The sequence below is a fragment of the Schistocerca serialis genome, chromosome 1 (assembly GCF_023864345.2).
Source record: "Schistocerca serialis cubense isolate TAMUIC-IGC-003099 chromosome 1, iqSchSeri2.2, whole genome shotgun sequence".
NCBI lineage: Eukaryota > Metazoa > Arthropoda > Insecta > Orthoptera > Acrididae > Schistocerca > Schistocerca serialis.
The window spans coordinates 677,432,107-677,451,343 of record NC_064638.1 but is presented as its reverse complement, the minus strand read 5'-3'; the positions used below and the strand labels follow the sequence as shown (position 1 = coordinate 677,451,343).

Sequence of the window (19,237 nt, the reverse complement as noted above, 5' to 3'; positions counted from 1 at the left end):
AGAAAACAAATTCTTGGGCACACTTTTCCTTCAGCAACAACATAAAGATATCTGTATCAGAAATAGGGTCATTCATAAACATTCCAGAATATCTGATTCAACCGATCCAAACTTTTATACGTGTTTATCAAGACTACTGGGAGTTCAATCCCCTGATAGTACATTCTGATTACTAGTCAGCATACTTGTAAATTTAGAGTTTTATCATGCAAATACTCCTTTTAGTACAAAAAACACTAAAGTTAATGTAATAATGAAATGATTAAATGGTTCAGTCACCTCAAATGTATGACATTAACATACTAGAATTTTAAAATGCATTACAAACATGTCAGATGTAGTATAATCACGTATTAGAATTTTAAAATTTTATTCACATATCAGCTAAAATATTTGTTCAGGAAGTTCCATTCAGACTCAGTCTGTTACTGTAACTGCATTAGAACAAGAAAAAGCTCTATGTGACAAATAATGAAATATTTCACTGATTTTATTCACAACAGACAGTATGAAGTGTAGCATGTTATATCTATAAAAGTCACACATTACATGAATGGTAATGTATGGCTACATGCTTCATAAGGGGTAATTATGGATTAAATTTGGAATCTTAACATTATAATTATTGAAAGTCATAATATAAATACACAAATACATGTTAAAGATATTACCTGTGGTGTTAAAGATGTCATGCAAAACCAAAGGCATTCTTTTAAATCAAATTCTCGTTTCTCTTCATCGTCTTTATATTTTTCACGATTATTCTGATAACTGTAGGGACTCCAGCGATCAAAGACCCACATTAAGAAACTGCAACACCATCAGTTGAAAACTATGTAATGGAGTCTAGAATTGCAAGGTACAATATGAAGAAAAAAAGAGGTACCAAATTACCCAACATTCGCAAAACATATATGAACATAATAGTACAGTTAGATAGATAAAAGGCAAGGACAATGAACAACAAAATGTTGGAGCTTGTTGAGTCTTCCATAGAAAGAAAGGTCATCAGGCAAAATGAAAGAGCAAAAAGTATATCAAAATAGAAAATGAGGAACTGAAAGACACAAATCATTTTAAACAACAATTGCCATTTATCTGAAAGCCCTTTTCTAGTGAGCCACCAGATAAATTGGCTCACCACAGCATCATTCTTATATTGCAGCAGTGTCTGAAGATGCTGAGCAGTTGCCTCGTAGAAATCTCCTATATTTCCTTCAAACACTTGAAAACCATTTACGCAGATAGTATATTGGGAAAACCTCGAACAGTATATTTGTCAAAGAGAGTCAAGAGGGGAGACAGGGCACATTTAGGTCTACATCTGTGTTGGATCGCATTGGCGTTCTCTTTATTTTTGATAAAAATTTGCTGTTAATTTACAATGACCTATTTGCATAAATCACAGTGCTCATTAAGGAAGCAATTAGTCACTCCCTTTCTTGTTCCATCTGTTAATGGAGAGACAGACAGAGAGAGAGACAGATGGACAGAGAGAGAGAGAAAGAGAGAGAGCGAGAGAGAGAGTGAGAGAGAGAGAAAGAGAGAGAGAGAGGGAGTACAGACTTTATTCCTCTGCATGTGTTCTAATGTTTTTTGTTAATTCCTTATGTAAAATTATTTTAACATAGTATCACAAGTTAGGTAATGTACAAACATAGTTTTTCTTTACAGTTACAAAAATTTTAACATGATGGAAAAATGTAGGCTTTGTCATAGATTTGTGAGTACTGGGCTATGGTGTAAAATTTGTACAAAGTATTCTAATTGGGGGGAATGCAATGAGAAAGACAGTTGGTATTCAGGTGAGAGCCTCTCCTGGAAGTGTAGGACATGTAGCAAAAGTAAGTTAATGGAGGAGCAGAAGTGTAAGATCTGTATCCTCCAGGTGCAGTTATTAAACACAAGGGACAGACTAGATAGGATGAGGGGTTGGGGTTGGTTTGTTTGGGAGAAGAGACCAAACAGCGAGGTCATTAGTCTCATCTGATTAGGAAAGGATAGGGAAGGAAGTCAGCCATGCCCTTTCGAAGGAACCATCACACCATTTGCCTGGAGCGATTTAGGGAAATCCCGGAAAAGCTAAATATGGATAGCTGCACGCAGGGTTGAACTGCCATCCTCCCGAATTCGAGTCCAGTGTGCTAACCACTGTGCCACCTTGCTTGGTACAGGATGAGGAGGGAGAAGGGCACTGGGAACTGGAACTGGCAGTTGGTAGGAAGGCTGCTAGGAGGAGGATATATTCACACAACTGCAAATTGTGTGTCACCAATAGATATGATCAATTGTTAGAGTTTAGTGTAGAGGACTGTCTTGTAGCTGTAGGTGTAGGAAACATGCAGAAGACTTCAACAGTTAAAACACCAAAGTCAGTTTTAAGTTCAATAAAAAGAAAAAGATTCTGGAATTAGGTAGTTCTCATGGCCAGTGGTTAGGCCAACAGTTTGTAGTGGGACAAACTGTGCAAATGAACCTTATACCAAATGTCTCACATCTCAGTATATTATACTCATGTGTATTGCCAGAGACTATATGGTGGAACACAATGTTAATGACACCTGTAAAGCTTTGTGTCACTAATCAAGTAAAAGAGTATTATTTCATAAGTAATTTCTGGAAACAAATTGCAAACAAATAGCAGTGATTCTTCTTGCAAGAAAATGGTAATGTGCTATTGTGACATCTAACAGTTATTTTGTAGGAATATTTTGTGAAATAAAAGTGAAATAGACTCTCTATATTTTATATTACATACCACTGAGAATGGATCACATCTTGTAGTTAGTGAAAAGTTGTGTGATTGGAAGAAACTCTAACACTGGAATTGTGTTACCTGTACTTAGACACATTGTATGTAGTATTATTTTGAGTTCATATTTGTTTAGGTCATCTGTAAAGGAAGAAACACTGGAGAGGTAAAATTTTTAATTGTATAGAACTTGCTATTCATGTAGAAGACTAACGAGGAAAACTAGTGGGATCAGGGAGGTCACAAACCTGTATTTTATGTATTTTAATACGTATAGTGTGAACAAGTTTGTTGAGATATTGTTTGTGACACAACCCATAATGTAATAATGTATATATTGAAGTGGAAAGTTGCAAACACACATTGATCTAATAGAAACTGTAAATATAACAACGAAAATAATCAATTTTTGACAGTATAATGTAGCTGGATAGATAGAAAATCTACTCACCAAGCAGTGGCAGGAGAACACACATATAAAAAAAGTTTTACTTATGCAAGTTTTGGAGCCACTAGCTCCTTCTTCCAGCAGAAGGGTTGAAGGGAAAGGAAGAGGGATGAAGTGAAAGGAACTGAAGGGGTTTAGGAAAAGGGGCAGAGTTTAGAAAACTCACCCAGAAGTGCGCATCAGGGGAGACTTACCGGATGATAAGGAAATAATGATTGTTGGAGACTGTACTAGACCTGGATCTGACATAATATATCTATAATACGAAATCCTAGATAATCTTTATTTTGTGTTAATTTGGTAATTTATTCCACATAAAACCACAGCAATAGAAACTAATATAATTAACTTTTTAATTACAAGCTTATAAAATGTATTGTAAATAGATATAATATATTTGTATTTTGCCAAAATATGTTCACTTCATAAAAAAAACCTGCTTAATGAGGGCATCAAGCAATATGTCTACAATTCATGAAAACATTATCCACAAAAGCCAATTTGTGATTAAGAAAAAAAATCAATGTTTTATATTTTGTATTATTGGATCAGATACAAAAGATTATTTTGCACAGTAAATTACAAAATTTACTATTATAACCACTGTGCACCACTTTAGCAATTTATTTCATGTAAAACTACTGCAGCACGAACTTTTGTAACTAACATTCTCAGTTGCCAATCATGTATATGGCAATTTTGATAATTACTGTTTTGTTTTCCCTATGTTAGCAGTCACATAAGCCAACAGTACACTAGACTTCACAATGCTGGTGATTTGGCACTCACTCACCAACATTTCCTGCAGCTTCTAACATACAGTCAGCTAATCAAGCATGAATGCTGATACTTTAAATATAATGAGTGACAAACTTTCAAACAGGTATTTGTCACCATCAGTACTTTTAGTAGACTAGAATACTCATCATGTTTTGGTAGTCATCCATATGGAATCCTGGATGTAAATCTGTCTTCACAGCCTGAGTAATCATAATTTATGGAATCTGGGTTTTCTAAAAATTAACACCATTTTACATCTTCTTTGAATTTATTGTAAATTTCCTCCACTCTATCTTAAGCATTAACAAAACTCACAACAACTCCTAAAACCTCTCTCTTCCTATCTCTTCAACTCATATTTGTATGTGTGTGTGTGTGTGTGTGTGTGTGTGTTTCAACTCATATTTGTATGTATATGTGTGTGTGTGTGTGTGTGTGTGTGTGTGTGTGTGTGTGTGTGTACTCACAACAACTCCTAAAACCTCTCTCTTCCTATCTCATTGACTCATGTTTGTGTATGTGCTTTGAAGAGGTAGGAAGAGAGAGGCTGCCTTCCACAACTAGTTGATTTCACAAGCTGATACGGTTTCCCACCTGCATATGCATTCAACCGTTTCTTGCCGATGACATGTATGCTACCCTCCAAAACCAACTGAATTCACAGGCTGATACTGTTCATGTGCAGCATGCATGTTGTGCAGGGCAGGTATTGAAAAAAAAAAGAAAAAACAGTTTTTTGCTCTATCTCCTCTCGTATTGGAGCTAGGAGGTTATCAACCCCACGGTATTGATAGTCCTGAGGCCAGACAGATTGTGCCTCACATTTCCTTGATGTTGTCATCTGCCCTAAAGCAAATGGGTGTCCCAGCCACAGTATTTACTGGGAACCCACCCACAAGGACTGATATCTGCAGGCTACCAGCTGTCACCATCTGTTGTAGAAACATTCTATTCTGAGAACCTTGGTGCAGCAAGTGGAAGCTGTTTTAGATGCATAAAAGCTGCTGAAGATACTGAGTCAATTATGGAAAGTATTCAAGGAAAATGGCTACAACAACTGCCAAATTATACTATCTTTCTGAAAAGACATAAGCAGAAAAACCCTGAGGAGCACTTGAAGAAGCTTGCATTTTTTCCATTCTGTGGCTTAGTAACAGGGAAGGTAAGCTCGATCCTAATGGGTATAAACTTGATTCAGCCTTAAGGGTTCTAGGGTTCTAGAAAAATATTGACAACTCATGAGTACTATGAAACACAATATAAGCCTCAGAACACCAAGAGTATATAGAATACTGTGTGTTTATGTGAACCATTTTATGGAAGATAGACTGTGCATACTAATGAACAGCGATGTGTAGAACCTAAGAGATGTTTCCACTCTCAGTCCCCTGAGAAATCAGTGGCAGCAGAGCATGATCTAGAAAATGGACATTGTATTGCATTCAATGAGACACATTATTATATGGACCGTTATTGTCTGAGATAGTATAATAGAAGAAATTACTGAGATAAGAATTTGTCACAACACCCGCAGTAAAGGCAATGGCTATGCATGACTTAGGACCCAGCCATCGGAAGGTTAAAGTGGGCATGCAATGGAAATGTTAGCTTATATGTCACTGGAGTAAGCACTAGTGATGGCAAAGAAGGGAGCACAGCTACATAAAGATGATAGCAGCATCCAAAAGACAGTCACAACTTGACAATAGCCAAGAAGCACTCGGCCAAAAGCTTGTGGATTTTAAACTACTCCAGGCAGCTGGAAGCTTGAGAAGATTTTATTAGAGATTTTCATATTTTCTTGCTTGCTACGTGCAAACTCCTACTCCTGCAGAAAAAAAATGAACAGGATGTTTTTGCAGGATATTAAATATAGTTAAATTGTATACTGGGATATGTTTCCACCGAAAGACACGGTTTTCAGGTTATTCAAGAAAAACACATTGGAAGGTCATTTTTGTACATTTTTCTTGAATAATTTAAAAACCTTGGCCTTTAGCAAAGAATGTATCCAATACAAAATTTAACTACATTAAATTTCCTACAAAAAGGTCCTGTTCATAATGTCCACAGGAAAAATGGTTTTTGCATAGCAAGTGCAAGAAAATCTAGTGTCTAGTATTTGAAGGTGTTGCAGTTTGCATAAAACCCACAGGTGGCAGCAGCTGAATCATCTTGTATAACCAATAGTTTCACAATAAACTAAGAAATGGCAGATTCCTGTTAATGATAACTTTGTCAGGATGTGTGCATGTAAACAGTGGAAAGTGCCAAAACATGGCTACCAGTAGTAGTAATACATGGGGTGTTGATGCTAGGAAAATGCATTTGAGGGTTGATTTGTATAAATCTGAGGATGATGTTGGTAAGTATGACTCAAATAAAGATCTTAAATATCTTCCTGTATGCAAATGCGCTCCAAAAATTGTTGCTAAGTGGGTATATCTATGTTAAATTAGTATAGGAAGTAAACAATGATAAGTTATGACCTTTAACACAATTGCCATGAATTTATGTGACAAGGTGATGCTAAACGTCAAGGGTCATTCTTAAAATTGTTTATATGCTGTAGTAAGGTACTTGCTAAAATTAATTTTACGTTGTGCCGAATTAATTTTTGAGGGTTTCATACTTTATTGTTGCAAAAATTGTTAATGGAATTCTTAGTATCAACAAATGAAACAATTGGGATCTTTCAGATTTGTGTTTTTGAGAGGTTTCACAAAAAAACTTCTTAAATTTGGTAAGTCAATGCTAACTCAAATTAAATGCACTGAGTTTGCAAATAAACTATGTTAAGTACCCACTGAAGAATTTACCATTTTAAACGTTGTAAGCATATTAAAAACCAATGATTTATCTAAATAAAACAATCACATTGGACATAATAGAAATATCTTATTAGAGATTTTATTGAAAATTTACTGCACAATTTCTCAAAAGAATGAACTTGTTTCATAGCACTGTTTACATTGGAGGTCTTCATTTCTTGTGCTCTTCGAAAGTTGCTTTCCATTAGAATGTTTAAACCAGGGCACTAGCACTAACCAGCATCCTTGACAGCTGACTAGTGGGGTAAGGATATCACATAGAACAAAGCAGGAATTATATCAAAGCTAGTGAATTTTAACAATCCAGATGGTAAGCTGTCCTGGAAAGCCCAGGTTCAGGATCTTGTTCAAAGACTGAATGCTGTTACATGTACCATTAGAACAGTATCTGCAATAAGCAGAATCCGCTCCACTCTGAACACTGATATGAAAAAACTATATCTGGTAACAGCCACTGATAATAATTAATAGCCTGCAAGTAGAGACATACAGGCTCAGTTTCTATTGCTGCCCAATTACAGTAATGTCAGCTATGGATAACAGCTTCTGTATAAAGATTAACATTTTGACTATGGGAGAGTAATTTTTTGATACAAAATGGGAAGGCAAATTTCAACATCTAAGTCTTTTCATTATAGACATTATCAAAAGTTGTTTACTCAACACTTTTATATCTTTTATGTAACATGATCCTACAAGTAAGAATAGGTACAAGTGCGCCGTGGATTTGTTCTATGAGGTTCGTACTGATTCCAGGCACATGGACAAAATATTTATTTGCATATGAGGTCCACATTAAGGAAAATTATAAGTAGAGATAGCAGAAGGGTGACTGCACTACAAACCTTGTTTTCTTGTTGTAGCAAATATTTCATGTGAATTTGCACATATAGGATTACTATATTTTTCAGGAACTAATGATTTATTGTTTTTTTTTGTATAGTTAAAAATGAGTGGTATACTCATACAAAAACTGGATCAGAGATGAGGAAGACCAGAAGGGAATTGGAACCAGGATGCAGAATAAAAGGTTTTTACAAAAATTAAGAAGATCTCTGATGAATCACTCTGTAAAGGAAAGTACATTTCTTATACTCATTCATGCTTACACAGATGCTTGCATCAATTTCAGTTTCCTTGATGGTACAGAAAATAGACAGGTTTTTCCATTTAAAATCTCATCTTTCTGTTTGTCCAATGTAATGGAATGCTAGGTTCATTGGTGACCAGATAAACTTGTGCCACTAGGAAAGGGAGTGTTTGGGGTGAGGATTGCAAAGACAATGACAAATCAGCATCTCTCCGTATCAGCTGAAGCAATTTCTGCCAAACTTAGTACATGTATGATTGAAGAAAGTACTGGGACAGTAATACACCCATACAATCACTATGGCTGCCAGTTGGAATGAAATGAGGAGTCATAAAAGCATAACTCAAGAAAGCCTGGAGCAGTTTCAACCAAATTTGGTGTACACTCTGTGGCGAAGCAAGCTGGGATAATTTTAATTCCCCTATTGTTTTGCCATCTGACTCCTTAAATCATGTTTTCATGTTTAACTAATTACCATCAACTTATGTGAATATAATCTGCATTTTCATAAAAGAGAAAGATTGGCCCTCAGTTTTAAAGAGTTTAACACCAGATCTGATTTTGTGCTTAGTTTTATGTGTATAATTGATTTTCTAATTCATTTCAACTATGCCTTGTTACTACCGTATCTTTTGCTATAGGGTGAAATCAGTAATTGTTTCATAATTTAAATTCTATTGCTGACAGATAAAAAAATATAAATTCTGTACTAATTACGAACATTTGGAGGAACAAATACTAGTAATCTTAAACTATCTATTTGGCTCAATTTGAAAACATGTTAGCAAAGCCAGCCCTTAATTAATTTTAAAGTAATTAACAGTTTTGTCAAAAGTATTGTTTGCATAATGATGTAAATTTAAGCATTTAAACAAATAATTCAGCTTAACTCTTGTGGTAGAAGAAACTGTTAAAAAGATGGAATCTTGTGATGTATTCAGTTAATTTCATGAATCAAGTTTTAATTGTAATTTCTGTAAATTAAACTTCCCCAGTTTTTGGCCATGAGATAGTTTATGGTTAGTTTCAGAGGAGTAACCTGTGCAGGTTAGAACAATAACAATGCTTCAAATTAACTGTGGAATAAGTGTTAAACAATTAGGCTGTGTAAAAACAGTGACAGTGTCTATTCCATACATACCTGATTATTCTTTAAGATCTGTGAAACTTGTGGTTAGGCTTTACTGCTCATAGATGTTCAACAGGAAACTATTGTAGAAGTATGTGGATGTTCACCTGCAAACTATTAATGAGGCTTATGGAAAGTTAAACAGTAGTGCACTGGCCAGATAAATGTGTAAATGGTGAGGCGGCAGGGGGGGGTTGTGAAAAGTGAAAGTAAAAGACAGTGAAATGCAATTCCCTGTTCTGCGTTAACTGTTTTAAATAGTTTGGGTCTCTTATTCACCAGAATCTGTCGGATCACCTTGATTGGGCTGTTTGTACCATGGGTCCTCAAACAAAAAACCTAGTGGTCCGCACAACAAAATTTGGTTATCCAGCATTTTGAGAGGTGGTCACATTAATATGATTGGACAGCACATTTATCTCTTAAGGAAATATGTTGAAAATAACACTTTTTTTTTTCAAAACAACAGTTCAGTCCATGGAATCAACATGAGAAATAAGACTAACCTTCACAAAGATTTGAATTCATTTACTTTGGTCTTGAAAGGTGTCCATTATACAAAAATGCATAGTATCAATAACTTGTCAACACTTGTAAATAGATTATCTTAGTTCAGTTTAAGTGGAGCCTATAGGATTTATTGGTGGCCAACTTCTTCTACTTTACTGACAAATTTCTTAGTAGAACCAACTGATATGTGTATATTATTAATAATATTATGGACTGTTGAGGGGATATGCTACTACAGAGCCCAATTGTCCACAGTATTTTTGGGTAAGTTGTCTTCAAGGAGAAAGTACCATGTCTTCTCATGGATTATGCTGTTACATTATTCAGCTACTGTATTTTGTTCTGGAGTGAGAGGTACTGTTCTCTGATACTGGCTCTTCCTTCATTCATAACATTCATTAGCATCTTAGTTACAAACTGCTTTCAGAGCACAAGATATGAATCCTGTTTTCGGTTTGGTATTCATGACCCTTCATCAATTTTTCAGTTATTTTTGGTACCTGGTTATTATTTATTTGTGTATCATTGGTTAGAATTAGAAAGTATCCTTCTCTTCTAATTGGCATCATATGCATTGGTTGACACAGATCTAAATGACCTAATTCAAGGATTCTCTTAGCTTGAGATGTAGACAATTGTAAAGGAAGTCTAGTCCACTTAACTTCCAACTGTGTTTCACTGTAGTTTATTAACAGATTTCATATTCATAACACCTCTGACAACAGTGTTATGTAGTTTCCATTGTGTCAGAGTATAGATGTGCCAGCCTCTTATGCCATATATTATTGTCACTTGAAAATGACTCTGACATTGCTTCAATGGCCAAATCAATCATCAGTTCAATCTGTTCATTCCATTAATAACATATTAAATTGGCAGCCATATTCTCCACTGTGTCATGAATGTATAAAAAAACAACTGGACATTTTTTGGGTGAATTTAACACATGAGAATTGTGTGACATACATTCATATGCTCTAAAGCCTGTTTCCTAACCTGTTATAATAGCTTGCCTGAATCTGGTGCCACATAGAATGTTCCTTTTGACAGTGGTTTATGGTTGGACTGAGGTCTTCTCCAACAGTTCTGCACTAAACACTTGTGTTTATTACAGTTTAACATTTTCCCATTTGGGAATGTAATGTATTATTCTCATGATCCCTCCTTTTAGCCTGAAGTGCCACATTATCAGATGTGATTTACATCAAATGGCATCATTTACTTCTTTAGTAAGTTCTTCTTAGTTAAATAACATGTGAGAAAGTAATGCATTCATGGTTTACTTCAAAACTTTAATCATTCAAAGTGCTGGATGTAGAAATAATCTTTGCTACACTCCCTTCAATAGAAAAGCAGTTTTGTAGAAGGGTTTTCAGTGAGCCTTTTCTTCTTGATAATACAGAGTCTTTGTAGACAGCATGTATTATGCTTCTTTGGTGATGTTTGTTATTCTTGACATGCACATAGAGCAATAAATGAATGAAATTATCTTCGCTGATGTGGTACATATCTTTGTTTCATCAACATATCTTCCAACACATCCTCATAATTGTTTGTGTACATGTACATCTTCACAATGAACTGCCATGTGCTATAATTCTCTCTTCCCAAAAGTTTCTATCTCTAATGACCTTATTCCTGATAGGATATGAAACTCTAACCTTCCTACTTTCATTTACATTTGTTGATTGTTTGCAAGAGTTTTGAGGTAAGCCATCATATCTTAAGTCTGTATTAGAACTATAAAGTTTCAATGATAAACACATTTTCTGTTCAAGCAATCCACGCCACTTTAATTAATAAGAGTATTAAGACTTAGTCACTGATATTGTGAGATCACATCCTGTGTGTGTGGTCTTCAGGCTTTTACATTATTATAAATTTCTTTGCTAAAGAGTATTGTACTCATACACAAGAGATAAACGGAATAAGGTTTCACCATTTAAACAGATTAGCATTGTATGCAGTAGGATAGAGGCTCCAGTCTCCATCCAGCCATCCTGATTTAGGTATTCACTGTTTTCCTAAATTACTTCAGGAAAATATGGGAAAGTTCCTGCTATAAGCCCATGGCTGACTATCTGTCAGATCCTTGTCAAATTATAGCTGCAAGTATGTCCTTAAACTGTAATATCAAAACATGTTCAAAATTCTTGTAAAAGTGACCCACAGATGAATGAAACTACTACTACTACTAATACTAATAGTATTAGAGCTATGATGGCCTTTGTGTCAATTAACTGAGAGCATGAGCATTCTTATGACACTACTTACCTTGGTCACATTGAAATCGGTGACATTTGTGACGAGCACCAGCTGTATATGCACTACCTACCTCCAAAGTTCAGACTGGTGGTGTTGGTGAGAACTATCTGAATGGTCTGAGTGGCAAATAAAGCATCCTTGTGTCTGTTATTTTATTCCAGAAGATGTTAAACAAAAGGAAGCTGCTGCAACAATCCTGCCCACTAGGTCATCTAGAAATGTAACAGATGTTTCATACACCCACAGGAAAAAATTAGTTGGTGACAGATCAGGTGATGATGATGGCCATGCAACTGGCTCACCCCAACCAGTCCAGTGGCCAGGAAAGGCTGCTTGCAGATGTGCCCTCACTTGCCTGCTGAAATGCACAGCAGTTCTGTCGTGCTGAAATGCAGTGATGAATAGGCATGGGAACATCATTCAACATGTCTGGTAGAACCTCTCAAAGGAATATGAGTTATGTACAATGATCATGTCAGTCCAGGAGAATATATAGACCAATTAAACAGTCACCAATGATGCCAGCCCACAATCAAGGGTAAATTTGTGTTATAAGGCATGGGTACTTGTAACATGTGGGGTCACATCGACCCACATATGCAGGTTATGAACATTCAGTCACAACCTTGAGTGAGAATGCAGCCTCATCGGTGAAGAGGACACTCACTGTGAAGCTTCAGTCTGCAGCAGATTCCTTCAGAAGCCACTGTGCAAATCCCATGGACTTGTTATAATCCCCCAGTTTCAATGCCTGGAAACATTGTGAATGGCAATAGATGCAGTCCTTAATCATGTGCAGTGCACCAGATGGAGTTTTGGGAGATATCAATGGTGTGGCATACACCTCATGCACTTGGTGGTGGCATCCACTGCACCCTTCTGAGAATGTATCTTCTGCCACAAGTGTCTGTGCTGTTTGTTGGGAACCAGCATCTGGCTTGTGCAGATGGAACAAGCTGGTTTTGCATAGTCAGCAACGCAGGATGGTGAATAATGTGTGGTGCAGCATCTTCCTATTTTGACATTTCACACAATACAATCATATGGCTTCTAGTCCATTGCAGTTGGCTGTGCCATACCTCAAATGCATCTCAGACATTTCATGGTGTGTGTAGCTAGCCATGTTGCTCCCAAGGCTTCCATGGCATGAATGGTGATGATCTCCATGCACTCAGTCCATGTTTGTGTAGCAATGTCCTCATGTGATTGTAGGTCTCTTTTGTGGTGTTTGTGATCCCCAGTTACTATTAAATTACTGCTCCTTGTTGTATGCATGATGTGTCACATCAGTTTGTAAATGGTTTTCTGAATCACCCTATATTTTTGTTTCTCAAAAGTGCCTCTTTTTCTTATTCATTGTACAGGGTGTGACTGCATATATTTGTCAAACTATAAGACATAAATTATGAAACTTGGGACACGTATTAATGGAACATGTTTAGATTACATTTGTTCAACAAGTCCTCCACCAGCGACATGAAAAATATCACATCAGCACTCGAATTCCTCCAATACACAGGTAAGCTTGTCCATCATCAATGGTGCTATGGCAATATGTATCCAGTTCTTCTGCTTTCTGTGGTAGTGTTGGAGCATACACAATATCCATCATGAAACCCCACAGGAGGAAGTAACAAGATGTCAAATCCAGTGACTGTAGAGGCCAGCTGAGAAGTGCTAAGTTGCCAGTGTTTGAGGACCACTTCAACGTCATGGTAGAGTTTCATTCAGATATTCACACACTTTGCAACTCAGTGAGGGGGTGCCACATATTGTTAAAAATGAAGTTGTTCTCATTCATGTTAACAATGTTTCCATCAAAGAAGAATGGGCTGTAAACAGTTTAGTGGTATTATTACACAAAACACATTAACTTTAGGTGAATCTTGTATAATGTTCAATGTATGAATTCTACAGACTCAAAATTCAAATGTTGTACTTGTTCACTTTCCCACTAAGGTGAAAAGTCACTTCATCACTGAACATAATGCATTGTGCATATCAGCTATCTTTGTCAATAGCAATCTGAAGCTCATTAGTAAATGCCACATATTTGTGATTATGATAATAATGCAGAAGCTGTAAAAGCTCTAACTTGTACAGCTTTCTACCAACTGACATCTCATAGTACACCAGACAGTCATCGTAGGCAATTATGACTCCTGGTTGCCTCAAGGAATTGATTGGAAAGAGATTTGAATTCATCAGAAACATGAGTGCAGCCAGGACTCTCTCCTTTACATACACATCTTTTGTCTACAAACTGATGATACTGCCTGCAAATGTTCCATTGATTCAGAGGATCAGTTTGGTACCTCAACCTGAAATATCTTTGTACTGTAATCATAGAATTACACTTCACAAACTCAAAAACACAAAATGATTTCTGCTGTGGAATAGATATTTTTCAATAATTGATAGTAACCAAACAAATAGAAGAAAACTGACATCTAGCATCAAGGAATATAAACCAGACAATGTGTTTGTTCCTCCAATAACTTACATGTGATGCAGCAATTGATAGTTTTGACAATGTAATACTTTGTGATACATATATTCTTTTTGAAACATCCTGTATTTTGATCATATTACTCTTTCCACTAATAATTTTCTAATCTTCTACTATATAGAAACTTACTTGTCACTTTTAGCCTCTTATCTACAATTTTTTAACTGAATTGTCACAATACTTGCTGTCTTTGGCTTCCTGTGCCCTCTGAAAGCTTTTCTTTAAGCTCTGTCTTTTTGCTTTCTCATATGGTGTGGTTTCCTATTAGTATGAGTTCAGAGAGAAAGCTCAGTGTCTTCCACCCTCTACAACTGTTTTTTCTATGAAGATGAAACATGTCACACCAATTTTGGTGCTTGTCACAAGCTTCTCATATTGGCAAGTAAATTTTCAGCGGTATTTATATTATTGTGAGCACCAAATACATAAACGTTTCGTCATAGGAATCAAACTTGCATCTTATTGTGCTATTCATTTTATAGTTCAACTAAAAAAAAATGTTTGTGACCGGGAATGTTTCCCTCTTAGTCAAAATATTTACCTGACATCTCTAACTACATCACTACTGCCTATGTACTCCTCTTTCAATCTTCACACTTCGAATCACCACTATGCAGTGGCATTTTCATATTAGTAGATGCCATGCTTTCCACAATCAGATTATTTGTTTGTATCACAAACACCTTTCATTCATTTATTTGCCATGTTCTGTAGATCACAGCAAGAAGAGGATTCTTCAGGGATGTCAAATGAGTCAAGTTATACATTAATAAAAGACAAGGAAATAACAGTGATTTATACCATATTAAAAATAAAAAATCATGATACTTCTTAATGATGTTCATTCTTATGCAAGCTAAATTTAATGGAGTTAATTATATAGAAAGCTGCTACTTAGAAAACAGCTGCTGCTTCCTCAGTTATACTGAAGATCTGCTGTTTACCACCCACAGGCTGCTTGATGTTGACTTTTTTTTTACTGGTATCCTTCAAAGAACATAATTGTCTTCTTCCTTAGGCACAGAGTCTGGTTTGCAATATATTACGACTTGTCATACAGTTTTACAAGGAACACTACTATTTGCCATGTAAGTAAGTGAACTTTTCAATCCTTGAATACAGACATTCAGACAATATGAAGAAAGAATGGCTAATGAGGCATGTTTTTAACACTCTTTTTAACTGATAGGAATTCCCACTTTTTTGTGCTATGTTAGACAGGAACTGCCCCAATATCATTGCATCAAAGTACACAACTCCACTCTGAACCCTAGAAAAGGAGACAAAAACACACAAAAATGTTTTATGTCTTGCATTGTAATTGATTAATTAAGTTGTGAGCAATAAACACTTTACAGGAGTAAATAAACAGGGAAGTGAGTGTAATAGTTCCAGGATCCTCAAAAAATATGTGTAGATTGTACTTTACATAATATTCTTATGACACGCTTCTTATACATAAATACTTTATTTACTTTAGGTGCTTTTCCACAGAAGATCTTTCCATAAGAGAAAAGAGAGTAAAAATAAGTGAAACGACCCAACAGTTTTTTCTTGATACTTCTAAGTGCAAAACAGTGCTTTTTGATTGGTTTATGTATGCTGTATATCCTTTGACCTAAGGTACTAGGTGGTTTTTTTAAATTAATCCCTGTCATTTGCTCCTCCCCCTACCTCTTTTTAGGCAAATGAAAGAAACACTGTTTCTAACAGCCATTCGTTTAATGACTTTCTGTGCATGCCTGTCTCTCCTTCTGACCAGTAAACAGAACTATGGTTCAGTTTTGGTAATCTTTTTTTTTTATGGCCTACCATCAAGCATATTCTTAGAATATTGATCTGGTAGTACTGACATGACTCTTTAAGTAAATAGCTGGCTTTAGAAAGCATTTTTCTACCCAATATCCTGTGAACCTTGGACAAAGGGCAACAGACAGATTCCATATTCCCAGATTTCTGGAAAACATTTGACACAGTGTTCCACTGCAGACTGTTAATGAAGGTATGAGCATGTGAAATAGATTCCAAGATATGTGAGTGGCCTGAAGACTCATTACGTAATAGAACCCATTAAATTGTCCTCAAAGGTAAGTGTTCATCAGAGACATGAGTATCATCAGGAGTGACCCAAGAAAGTGCCTTAAGACTACTCTTATTTTCTATATACATAAATGATCTGATAGACAGGGTGAGCAGCCATCTGCAGTTGTTCGCTGATGTCACTTTTGTGCATGAAGGTGTCATTGTGAAGTGAATGCAGGAGGATACAATATAACAAACAAAATTTCTGTTAGTGTGATGAACATCAGTTTTATCTAAATCTGAAAAATGTAACATAATGCAGACGAGTAAGGAAAAAATTCCGTAATGTTTGAGTACAGCATTAGCAGAGTGCTGCTTGACAATATCATTCTGATTAAATAGTGATATGAAATGGAACAAGTGTGTAAGGATGGTAGTAGCAAAGGCAAATCGTTGACTAAGGGTTATTATAAGAATCCCAGGAAAGTGTAGGTTCATCTGTAAAGAGGTCAAATGTAGAACACTGGTGCAACCCATTCTTCAGTACTGCTCAAGATTTCTTACCAGTAAGTCCCTCCTTTTTGGAGGGAAAAAGATTTTCTTCTGTGGAGTGCTTATGAGAAAATTTGGAGACCCAGCATTTAAACCTGGCTGCAGAACAATTCTATTGCTGCCAATGTACATTTCACATAAGGATCACCAAGTTAAGATAAGAGAAATTACAGTTTGTATGGAGACATAAAGACAGTTGTTTTTCTTTTCTCTATTTGTGAGTGGAACAGGAAAAAAAGTGGCTAGTATTGTTACCCTCCACCACACACCATACAGTGGATTGTGGAGTATGTACATAGATGTGGACGTAGATATGAAATAAGAACAGAACACTTGAAATACACATTGAGAAACCAAAAAAATGCAGTAACCTGTAAGGAGAGTTATATAGGAATTTAGACTAGAACACAGTAAAGAAAGAAAAAAAATGTAAAACTAAGATTACTATTTCAAATAATTTATGTAGTGTGCACTGTTAAACAAACTTGTAATGTCAGTTGTGATACCTGGTGAAGAAGTAGGCTGCAAGTATGCACAGCCATACGTCATTCTCAAGAACAGTAAGAAATTTGAAGAGTGATGTTGGTGTTTTTGGTTTTTTCATCAGTATTGTGATGCCAACAAGATCGTAGTAAGGCACTGTAAAATCCACCACATTTTCACGCTCTGCCATCACTGACAGTGCTCCTAGTGCTATGTGTGCTTTCTGAAAAATATGAAGTTATGTGCTGTAACACCAAATGATTTATTCTACTACATCTCACTGAAAATCAGTTTTGAAATGTTAGCAAGTATCAGAATTCAGCTTTAGCCATATTTTATGTGATAACCAATATAACACAAATATAGCTTTATTCATCAACCACAGAACCATAACAGAAACAAGCCTCTCAAGATTCCACATGTAACAAGACATACAGAGGGCGCAACATAAACGATACACAGAACAACTGATGTAAGTGGTACAAACTAAAAGAACATAGTAAGGGTGAGCCAGCACTGTTCCACATTTATATGGGTGTGAATCATGGGTAGACAGTACAGCAGGGACTATGCTATGTGCAGCTTCCTATGATTGCCTGCTGCGGCCGGCCAGTGCTGATACAGTTGATGGTTGATTTAAGTATACACGCATGGTGACGCTACACTTGGTGCACTGACACCCACATGTACTAGTAGCAGGGTACAATATTTTATTTTATTTGAAAAGATAACTGATTTTGGCTTTATAGTAATTATCATATCCATAAGTGGAAAGAAATCACAGTTTGTTGCAATTTGTGGGACACGACAATGAAACTATAATGTGTGAATGTAGAAACATGTAATTTTACTACCTTGCAGTGAAATCATAGTTCTTAGTTAACTGCTTAATGATATTTGTGATAGTTAAATAATGAGTAAATGTCACAAATCTTGGTGCCAGTGGTGCTGGCAGTATGAGTGGTGACAGATCCCTAATTAAAAAATATTTACTGAGGGAATTTAAATGGGAGAACGTGTAGTTCATATATTTACCAATTACATATACCAATTACTTTAATAAAACAATATAAGAAACTTCAGTGCAATTGTTATCTTCTGAACATAAAGGACCACAAATTAATTATTATTTATGAAGAAAAATTGACATGTTAAAAATCACTCCATGAACTAAGAACTTGTGATCACCAGACCTGTCTCAAATGAAACAAATTCATAGATTTTGTAATTCCCTTGCTGACAGAGACTGGTTTGGTCAGTGTCATGGAGACACACCCTATAATTTAAGTAACAATTTGCCAGCAAATATACTATTTGATAAGTTTTTTAAAGTATTTTTTGGCACACTTTATTGACTGCATTCCAACAAAGAAATTCAAAGTAGGCCTAACTGATCGAGTCCTGAAAACTAAAGTTCCTGCAAGCTTCTGTAAAGTTTGGAAGGTAGGAGATGAGGTACTGGCAGAAGGAAAGCTGTGAGGATGGGGCGTGAGTCATGCTTGGGTAGCTCAGTTGGTAGAGCACTTGCCCGCGAAAGGCAAAGGTCCCGAGTTTGAGTCTCGGTCTGGCACACAGTTTTAATCTGCGACAATAAAATTATTCTATTCTATTCCTTACTCTGGTGCCCTTAAAATGGAAATGTATAGGTTGAAGTTCAATGTAGTGGGAATTATTGAGATGTAGTGGCAGAAAGAAGAAGAGTTCTGGTCAGGGGAGCGCAGGGTTATCAACACAAAATCAGTTAGAGGTAATGCTGGCGTAATTCCAATAATGAATAAAAGAATAGGAATGCAGGTGAACTATTGTGAACAGCATAGTGACCACCACAGCCAACATCTACTGCAATACTACAAGTTTGTATGACTA

The 19,237-nt window shown here is 36.0% G+C and overlaps 1 protein-coding gene across 2 annotated transcripts in view; it reads right to left on the bottom strand.

Moving 5' to 3' along the window:
- LOC126480126 (ionotropic receptor 25a) overlaps positions 1–19,237 on the bottom strand; it is a 417,221-nt gene that overhangs the window by 168,954 nt on the left and 229,030 nt on the right. For both annotated transcript variants that reach the window (XM_050103840.1, XM_050103842.1), the window contains 2 exons: positions 17,395–17,594; positions 672–810 (listed from right to left, as the gene is read on the bottom strand). In XM_050103840.1, the coding sequence (XP_049959797.1) occupies positions 672–810; positions 17,395–17,594 (339 nt within the window). The remainder of the gene's footprint in view (positions 1–671; positions 811–17,394; positions 17,595–19,237) is intronic.